Below are 10,782 nucleotides of genomic sequence, written 5' to 3'. Positions count from 1 at the left end.
TGAATTTGTGTTGTACCTTTATTCCTAGCTACACGAGCCATGATGATAGCTTGGATGGATCTTATAGAGCGCAAAGGAATGAGCTTTCACATGTGGATGATAGTTTGGAGCCGGAACAAGCGAAGCACAAGTGCCTTTAGCGATTTAAGCTTAACGATCAAGAAACACTTGGGCGAAGCCAAGTGCATTTGAGCGATCAAAGGGCTATTTGAGCAATAAAGAAGAGCCCTTGAGAGTTATTTCCTAAATAGCTATTATTTATATAAAGGCATTAGTGTAAATACATGTTTGGCATTTCATTTGCTTTAGATTATGTTGAGTTGAGAATTGTCTTTAATGACTTGGAGCTTCTAAATTAGCCGGTAGGTTTGGATGAATTTCCAATCAGGTAGATAAATCTATATTAGGTGAATTCCTAATAGTGTAGGTTGAGCAATTAGGGGGTGAATTCTCGTAATTGTTCTTTAACGTCTTTTCTTGATTAATTCTAGAATCACCCATTTGTGGACTCATTTGGTTGCTCTTATTTGGATTAAGCTTGGATTATTGTTTATTGATTAGGTTCAATTGGAAGGTGAAGATTGTTGCCCATAAATTGGATCAATTTGCGATAATCCTCATATCTTTTCTTACCTAATTTTCGTGTTTGATTTGGTTGGATTCCCTCCCAATTGAGATCGTTATTAGTTATTGTACTCCACGGTCCGAAATCAATGACTAAATAGTATACTCGCACTACTTATTTTTATTTATTCAGTATTGACTTAACAAACATTTTAAGAATTGATAAACTAGTAGTGTACGGTCCAGATCATTGTTTAGTCAGAGCACGCTTGCAACGGACTTGGTCTGAGACCAATCGCCTTGATCCCAACAGCAACATATCAAGTGTATCCTCTTTGAAAGATGGAGAAATTGTTTCTGATAGACCCTACATTCAGGAATCAACCTAGACCTCACACCCGAAATTCAGACACGTGATAATACCTTAGTACCCTCGACAGTAGCATTTTTCATTTCATATAATAAGAGTAACCTTTTCATAGTAGTATCCTTAGTTTTTTGGTCCTTAAATAAACTAAGAAGAAGAAACCTTTCACTTGTAAAAGAACACCATTTATCAAGCCTTGATAATTAACAGAAACAATTCATAGTCTTCTTATTCTAATTCTTACTCTCATTCTTCATGCAATTCTCAGTTGTTCTCGCTTACTCATTTTTTATTTTTTTTTAATAAAGGAGTTTAATATAATCAACTATAATTCACTTGTCTTTAATTTTATTTTTACAAATTAATTCAACTCTTATCGCAAACACCCAATTTTTTTTGGGAAACAATAATTGTATAAACTTGATTGCCAGTTGGTGTGTTGGAACAAAAATTGCACCAGCCATAAGTGGCAGAAGAAAGAGGAGCACGAGTAGGTAGCAGGTAGCAGGTAGCAGGCAGGGCGTTCGTGGTGGCAAAATACTTGAAAGTGTCAGTACAACCCACACTCTCTGTGTGCTTCTCAATCACGCCCACTCTTGTTGGTTTCTATTTACAATAGCATCCTCTCACACTCACTAATTCTCTTTTTTGACCAATTAATTTCTCTCCGCAAACTCCTCTATTTTTTTGCATTGAGAATATATATGTATATGTATATGACCCACTCCCTGTCACTTGAAGGCCGAAATTTTTATGCTCCCTAGCTAATCTCATCATTCGACTACATGTTGCTTAGTTGGAATATACTACTATATTGTTATGAAATTAAGATGCCTTTAGTTTATATATATTTGTTGTAATTATTCATCTTGAGCTGGTTTGACTGTTCAGATTTTATAAAGACCACAAAAAATAAAAATAAAATTTTAAAGCAAGCGATAAATTAAGGCGCCACCCTTTAAAATTTGAAATGACCATGACCATGTATCATTGGTAAAAGTTAAAAGAATTATCCATATAAAAGATCAAATTGTTGGAAAAGGGTTCTCATTATGAAGGGAGTTTATAACCATACATTGGAAGATGACATTGCCGCAAATCAAAATATTTTACTAACCTCCCAAGTTTGTCTAATCTAATTAATTACTGTATGTGTGAACAATATAATCACTCATGATTATCTTAGTACCACATCGTACACGTGAATTCTTCATGTGTTTGTTCGTTTTTGTTGTTATATTAACATAAATATAAATTTAACATGGTGTAATACTATCTATTGGGCTCAAGATAATACTCTTTTCAACTACACGCTCAATGGTTTGGTGATAGAAATGTATCTTCATTTCCCTTCTTCCGCTTGCTCATTGCACATTAGGCCAGGTCAAATATATGAGCTGATTTTGTTAAGTAGGTAAAAGTTGTTGGGAAAAAAGTCCATTTTGACACTCGTTAACGAAATGTTGAAGATAATATGAGATGACTATGGCTAACGCATGGTGCATTCTACGACATTGTAAATTTCGATAGCTGCATTTAATTACTCACTCTTTATTTATTTATCTATTCGCTTACTCCTAGTTATATACTCCCTCCGTTCCAAATTACCCGTCCTAAATTTTCTAATTTGATTTTTCATTTTACTTGTCTTTTTTCGTTAGTCAAGAAGAGACAATTTTTTTTTTTCATGTTTTATCTTTTGCATTAATTACTTTTTCTTCAAATTAAAATGTAAACATCATTTAATAGGAGTATTATGTTAAATTAGGCATGTTATTAATTATTTTTCTTAATCAATGTGCCATCTCAATTTGGGACGGAGGGAGTATTAGTCTTGACTTAATTTGCAACTTTCAAAATTCCTTCTGTTTATATATATTCTTTTGAAGGATTAACTCTTTCTTTTTTTTTCTTTTTTTTGTTTCGTAAAGAAGCATTTTTCGTATACCATGTCTGAGCCATGTTTAACTCTTAACAAATATTATAAAACTAAGATTTTAGCCTATAGAGAAGCATCTAGCCATTACTAATATAAAATATTTAGGGTGTGGACTGTGGTTCAACTTGGACTTCTTTGAGTAAAAGCTACGGTTTTCATTTGACGGCATAGTATTAATGCCTATATAGAATAAACTTTAAAATGACTCTTCTTATATTGTTGGTAAAGAGGACTGGGATGAAAATTAACTTGCATAGACACCTTAACTCGCAACGTTCGTTGTTTAAGACCCCTGTAAAACGTCATGTAATCTGCCACCAAAAAGTACTGTGTGTAAACGCTAAAAATATATACAGATATAAACCAAAAAATTTCAGCGATTACTTTTTTCTTGATCATTATTTTTAATAGTTATAGGGTTCTAAGTCAATTTGTGCACATTTTAATAAACAAATTCCTTTTATTTTTAAAAAAATATCGTTGTAGAATCAGAGCCTTTTTGTAAACTAAAAGAGCTGGTGGAATATCAAAATGATTTGACATATCCGGGGTTAAGGAAATTTATGTACTCCCTCCTCCGTTCGAATTTACTTGACGCTATTTTTTTAATTTGCTTTTCATTTTTACTTGTAATTTTTGGTTAATTAAGAAAAGATAAATTTCTTTTCCATGTTTTACATTAACTACTTATTTTCCAAATCAATTTTCAATAGCTAGTACTGAATATCAATTACGATAGGTAATATGATAAAATCACTATATCAATCATTGTTTTCTTAATAAGTGTGCAAATGAAAAATAAATCCGAATTGAAGAAATAGATACAAAATATATATATTTTACAAGAAAATAAAAAGAGTGGGGAGGTAGTCAAATTTTACTGATAGTTTGATTATTTGGTTATCTAAAGTTTCACCACCATATTAATAAAGATTCAATTTTCTTCCTTGTGATGTCTTTTTTCTTTATTTTCCCTTGCCACCTTCATTTTCCATTCAGGAAAGGATGGAGAGGGGGGTGAGGAATTGATGATGAGAGAGAGGGAAAGGCAATTCCCAAAAAAACAATAAAGACAGGCAAGATGATCAGACCGTGTCTTCTGGGGGAGCAGCCAAATACACACACACACACGCACACTCTCTTGGTGCTTTGTACTTTGCATGCTCTCTTTATCACCAAAACTGTTAAATTTTCCTTTGAACTACTCTATTAAACTACGTGATTTGTTTTACTTCCTCTTCCTCGTTATGACACTTACTCTTACGTGAATTCCGGGTCCTATTTTTTTCGTAACGCTTCTCAACTACTCCTCCCTACAACCCTCCAATTAATTATCACGACTTGAACTCAACATTCATATTTGCGTTAATCATAACTCATTTGATGGTGTTTGTGTAATAATCAGCTTATCTACATTTAATATGAATATGAATAGTGCTTTTATTAGTCAATACTCCCTCTGTTTCGTAATAAATAAATTATTGGATTTTGACACACAAATTAAGAAAAAAATATTAGACATAAATTTAACATAACTTTCTATTTTTACCCCCCAAAAAAAAGTTGACCTTGATAATACCTTTTCAAAAGTTATTGGTTGTTAAATCATAAGGATAAATTTGAAAAAAAAAAATTTAACGATTCACTTATTTTAAAATACCAATAAATACCTCAACAATTCAGTTATTTTGAAACGGAGGAAGTATCAGTTTAAAATCATAGGTCACTTTCAACTTACAAACATTTTCAATTATTTTATTTTCAATATGTTTTCAAATGTCAAAAATATGATCTTTTTCTCCCTTAACCCCCCCCCCCTCCCCGCAAAAGATAGCAATACAGTAATTTTGTCGACCGGGGGGGAGGGGGAAAGCCAATTTAGAGCATGTTTTTAATAGACTGATTTGATGAAAACTCTCCCCAGCCACCCAAATGTGGGGGAAGTAGAGTTAAAAAGAGACCATGGTGAGAGAAAGAAGGAAGGAGATGGGCCCCATGTTCCCACCGCCCATTCGCACGCTGTCTGTCTCACCAAAACTAGAACTCATCATCCATCCAACTACACATACACCCACACTCACTCTCCCCTCCACTTAACCTTAACCCAATTATTATTAGTCTCCATTTCATATTATTTGGCTTCTGTTCATTTATATACCTATTAAGATTTAGTATCTATTAATATTTGACTTGTATTAACTTGATATATTTATTAAGATTTAATTATCAATACCTTTTGTAGTTGTTACTTTATTCATTTCATATTACTTGACTTCAGTTGAATTGATAAATTCTTTGAGAAACTTTTAATTATAAGTATATTTTATTAAATTAATCTTATTAAAAGTATTTTAAATTTAATTAATATTAAGATAATATAGTAGTACCTACTTTTAGCATAAGCGATAAGTAATATAAAAAATAATAAAATTATCTAAAATGAATTGTCTATTTTAATATATGAGTCAAATAAAATAAGACGGAGAAAGGGTAGCACAAGTATAACCCAAACCTATCATCAAAATTCTTCCAACTCATTCTCTCTACCTATTCTCTCCTTCCTAGCTCATTTTCCCCAACCCTCACCGAAAGAGAAGGAAGAAGATATATCAACAACAAAAACAAGGATTGTACATACACTTGCTTGTTAAGTACATAGTGTTCAAATATGGTTGATTCATCTCTTTCTGCTGATCAATCCTTTTTGGGTCACTTCACTTTCCCTTTCCAACTCTTTTCTGGTGAAGGTTAGAACACATTTAATAAACTCATCAATTTCATACTTCATCTCTATCAGCTATCTTTCAGTCCAGCTAGAATTTGCAAGTTCCCAAGAAGAAGAAATTTAAAAGGAAACTTCCAGAAGATATATGGATCAATTAACAGCTCATGGCCGACCTCTTCCACCTCCTTTTCACACAAGAGATCTTCAGTTACAAAATACAAATCCTCACCACCAGTTCCACCACATACAACAACAACACCAGCAAGTACAAGCTGAAGATGAACAGCAAAGCGGACACCGAAACCAGAAACGGGATCGAGACGATAACTACAGTTTAAATCCTGAATCCGGCTCTATGGACAGTAAAGGAAATACTACAGGAGGAGGAGGAGGGGAAGGGAGTGGAGAGGTCAATAGAAGACCAAGAGGAAGACCAGCTGGTTCAAAAAACAAACCAAAGCCACCCATCATAATCACTCGTGATAGTGCTAATGCTCTTAGATCTCACGTTATGGAAATTGCCAGTGGCTGTGATATACAAGAAAGTATCTCCAACTTCGCCACCAGAAGACAACGTGGTGTTTGCATATTAAGTGGTAGTGGAACTGTTACAAACGTTACAATTAGGTAACATTTATTTCTTCAAAAATTTGCATCGAATTGAGTACCCGTTATATGTATGTATTCTAACTTTTAATTTTTCATCATCAGGCAGCCAGCGTCTCCAGGCGCAGTGGTAACTCTACATGGAAGATTTGAAATCTTATCGCTCTCAGGTTCATACTTGCCACCGCCAGCACCGCCAGCCGCATCAGGGCTGACGATATACTTGGCCGGAGGACAAGGCCAAGTAGTTGGCGGTAGCGTTGTCGGGCCCTTGAATGCTTCGGGGCCGGTGGTAATTATGGCTGCCTCGTTTGGAAATGCAGCATATGAAAGGCTTCCACTTGAAGACGAAGAATCTCCAGTGGGTCAACAAGGAAGTGGAGCAAATTTACCAACTAGTTCTGGGATAGTAAGTGCAACTAGTCAACAACATCAAAGTGCAGCACAGCAAATTATGGGTACTGATCCAAATGCTAATTTACTACAAGGGTTGCCTCAAAATCTACTAAATTCATGTCAATTACCAGCTGATGCTTATTGGGGAACAGCAGGTCGTCCTCCTTATTGATTCAAAAAAAAAAAGAAAAAAAAGAATTGGGCATTAACTTCAAATTAATTGTCCTTTTCTTTCTTTTTTTTTTCTATTTGCATATTATTAATCTTGGACATGGTTTCCCAATTCCAATATTATAGTACAGTAGTACTACTACTACTACTACAACTTCTTTTCCATTGACCACCTTTACTTCAACTTCTTCAAAGTGTTAGTCGAGTTTGTGGAGTTATTTAATCTGTTTATTAGTCATGAACTTAGTTTTTGATTAGTAAGGGATGTAAAATTTCAAGAATCATTTTGTGTTTTTTTCTTTTTCTTCTTCTTCTTCTTCTTCTTTATTTTATGTGAATGGTAGCAAAAAAATGTTAACTAAAGGGGTTATATGAATTTTTCCTCATGTTGTCTTGGATAATAATCAATCTTTCACTTGCTGCAGAAGCAAAAAAGCCTCTCCAATGTTCAGGTTCGATGTTTCGATATTTGTTTAAATCCCCCCGTTATGAGATTTGAAATTTCAAAAGTCAATTGAATTTTTCTTCATCATCTGAATTTCTTTTTTATGTCTTTTAAATCTTTTAAGTTATTAATTATTTGAATCTCAAAATTTGAATTGTGCCACGGAAGTATTACATATCTCTTGTTTCATAAGTACTTACTATTTTCTTGTATGGGAGAGCTAGTTAGCGGAGATAATATGGAGGAATTTTGTGGAGCTAGTAGCTAGCATGATTATTATTATTATTAGCAGAAGCGGCGGCATTAGATGTAACATCTCATCAGTATTCAAAGTGCAAATGATTTTAATAGAGAAGAAGAAAACAAGAAAAGGTGAGAGGTGGAAAGACAGAAAATGAGAACATGCAGAGAGGTATGGGTCTTTTAGTATTGTTTGCTTTTTTCGAGTACTGAATACTATATTTAGGGTTAATACTATGAAGGTGAAACATTGGGTAGTGGGGTTTACACGTGCACTCCTCTGAACTTAGCTCCTTTTCGAGGCACTTATAGTGCCTTTCACTTCCATACTAAGGTTCTCCATTGGTACCACTGCAGCTTCTGCTCTTACTTTAACAGGCCCGGGGCCCCCAATTACTTATCTCGTAGATTCAGAATTTAGATGTCGTGAGTATCTAAATTATATCAATAAAAGGTAGTCAAATGGGAGAATTATATGATACATATAAATTAAATTTCTGCATTTATCGTTGCAGTTGAGTTGATTTTATATCGAGAGTTAGATTCATTTAAATTCGAGATCTAGTCAATAATGAACTTCATATTATATTCTTCGCACTTCAACTAGCAGGCATGAATTTATGTTGACGTATTGAGTTCTCATAACAACTCTCTGGAGATGATAACGATCATCTTATACTTTGAGTGCAGTTCATTCTTTCTGCATTCAGTCATAAAATGATTTACCATAAATTGCTTGGCCTTGCAATGTGTGAATTTTAACGTATTGTTATTATCTTTTGAATTTTAAGTTGTATGATCTAATTTATATTTCTAAAATCAGATTACTTATTATAAGCTTATAATGTATTAAACTATGCTGATGATATAAAAGAAAATCATATTGTCAGTGTGTATTACTTAAACGCTTATCTAAATAATCTGCTTTGTATGAAATTTCTTTCATAAAATCAGTGATGGGAATTAAACTCTCTAGGTATTCATATATATGCTCTTTACATTCATCTCGTGGTGCTTTTTTTTTTTTTGTTTTCCCATTTGGTGTCCGGTACTCGCATTGGAGTTCGACTAATCCGGATTCGCGCCGCGTAGGGCCCTATTCGGGGGAAACGCTCCTTACCAAGGATTTTTTCAACCCAGGACTCGAACCCTAGACCTCTGGTTAAGGGAGGAGTAGCACCATCCGCTGTCCTTTGGTGATATTCATCTCGTAGTGTTTTCTTTTTGTTTTTTTCATCTCGTAGTGTTTTGATTTAAACTTCAACTATTCTTTTTCTGCTGATAATTGTTCTATGGCTCCAATTGCTAGACACCGGTCTAACACATAGTTTTACTAATTTTCACTGGTTCTGCCAACCTAGGGAAGAGTAAACTAATTTCATGTTTTCTCCATATATTTTTCTTGGTAATTATTCTATTTTATCATCAAAGTGAAACATCACAGCACATCAAGATGTGATATAGCAGAGCCATCAAGTACTGCTTGTACAATCATCTACCTGGAAATAGAATCAGTTCAGCTTCAATGAAATGTTTCTTAGCCTTGTACACCTTTTGTAGCAACCATGAAGTCTGGAGGTACATTAATTCCCCCAATTTTTTTTTTTTAAAAAATATTCCATTTATTAATTCATGGGAAAAGGCATTTCCAAAAGTTTAATTTGAAACATGCTATTCAACTAAATAAAGTACCATATTATCTTGCATGCGGCAAGAGTAAAAAGTTGTAATATTTCGAGCAAAAATGCACATTTTTTAAAATGAAATATTGAGAAGTTTGGTGGACAATGCGTTATCAGAAAATGATCCTTTTAAGTTGGTGAAAATGGTCATTCTTTTAGTAAAGTAAGGAGGTAAAGCAACATGTTCCAATTTCCAAAATATGAAGAAAAGGTGCCGGGGAAAATAATATTCATTCTTTTAGATATCGATCAGTATATATAACCAAGGTGATAAAATTAGTAAAAATTATGATTAGTTTAAATTTGATTCACGCATTTATTAGTTCAGTTTTATTTTGTCTAATTTATTTTAGGTCATCTAAAAGTTAAGTTGATATTTAATTCAAACTTAATTAGACCACGATAAACTTTATCAAAATATTTTCATTTTTTTGTTTTGATATATTATATATAGATATAACCTATAATAAAGTAAGAATGTAGTTTTACGAGGTGTTTAAAAAATTTAAATGAAATAAAGAATCTAAAAATTAGTAAGAACTAAGAGGGTTGAGCTATGACACTCTTTGTAGTCTATTTTGACGCAACTTATTTTTTGATTTAATCTTTTTCTAATTTGCTTATTTGACATCCCTAAGTATAACTCATGTTTGGAGTTGAGTGTGAGGTATAAACAACTAGACCTCATTGTTTTCATTAAAATTTAGATATCTAAATATGAATGAATATTTAAATAATTAAGATGTTATCTCTAAATGTGAATGCTGAATAATTAAGATTGTTTATCAACATATGAATATGCATAATTTATTTATTTTTAAACATAATAAATATACAATTCAAATACAAAAATTAACCAAATATTAAAATATACAAATCAATAAAATAAAAGAATTATTTGAACAAAAAATGAAATAATTATGTTGAATAGTGATAAAGGAGATGATTTGTGATGGTGATGCTGGTAAAAGTCAGAGCTAGTGGCTCGTATTGTGGTGGAGATACTTATAATGGTGGAGCTAGCAATGTGATTGGTGTTGTTGTAGTGACTGACTTATGTAGTACAAAGGTAGCGTGGTGGGGGTGGTGGTGAAGTTAGTTGATGTAATCCGTAATTGGTGGTGCTAATGGTTATAGCGGAAGAACACGTGGTAATTGATGATGTATAATGGTGGTAGTTGGTGGCAATGCTAGTTGTGATGGTGGACGTGGTCAGTAATAGGAATTGACTATAGTGGTGATAGTGGAGGTGACGATTGACAATGATTGCGATGGTGATGTCAGCGAATATAATTCGTAATCATGGAAATGATAGGTATAGTAACAATTGACAGTATAGTAATTGCATGGCAGTGATGGTGATGGTTGACGCCTTGATGGTAGGCGACGGTAATTATGATTAATAGTGGTGGTAGTGATTGTTATGGCATAGGTGGCTATTGGTGGTGGATATTATCCACCAAAAAATACATCGTAATGATATTAAAATTTTGTTCAAGATGATTAAGACCCTACTTAAGTTCACTAAATGCTTAAATTTAAGGGGAAAGGACAAAAACGACACTTCAAATTAAACTATTTCCATAAAAATGGTCATGGAATTTAAATTTCACTTTCTAGCCATTTCAATATATTGGTTTGTTCTAT

The 10,782-nt window shown here is 33.2% G+C and overlaps 1 protein-coding gene across 1 annotated transcript; it reads left to right on the top strand.

Moving 5' to 3' along the window:
- Positions 1-5,352: 5,352 nt before the first annotated feature.
- LOC107873258 (AT-hook motif nuclear-localized protein 22) lies at positions 5,353-7,295 on the top strand. Its single transcript, XM_016720028.2, has 2 exons — positions 5,353-6,222; positions 6,307-7,295. Exons 1-2 carry the CDS (start codon positions 5,741-5,743, stop codon positions 6,767-6,769), a joined length of 945 nt encoding a protein of 314 aa, XP_016575514.1. The 5' UTR covers positions 5,353-5,740; the 3' UTR covers positions 6,770-7,295.
- The last annotated feature ends 3,487 nt before the right edge of the window (positions 7,296-10,782 follow it).

Source organism: Capsicum annuum, chromosome 1, assembly GCF_002878395.1.
Source record: "Capsicum annuum cultivar UCD-10X-F1 chromosome 1, UCD10Xv1.1, whole genome shotgun sequence".
NCBI lineage: Eukaryota > Viridiplantae > Streptophyta > Magnoliopsida > Solanales > Solanaceae > Capsicum > Capsicum annuum.
The sequence above is the reverse complement of the archived record's forward strand: the minus strand, read 5'-3'. Positions and strand labels throughout refer to the sequence as shown.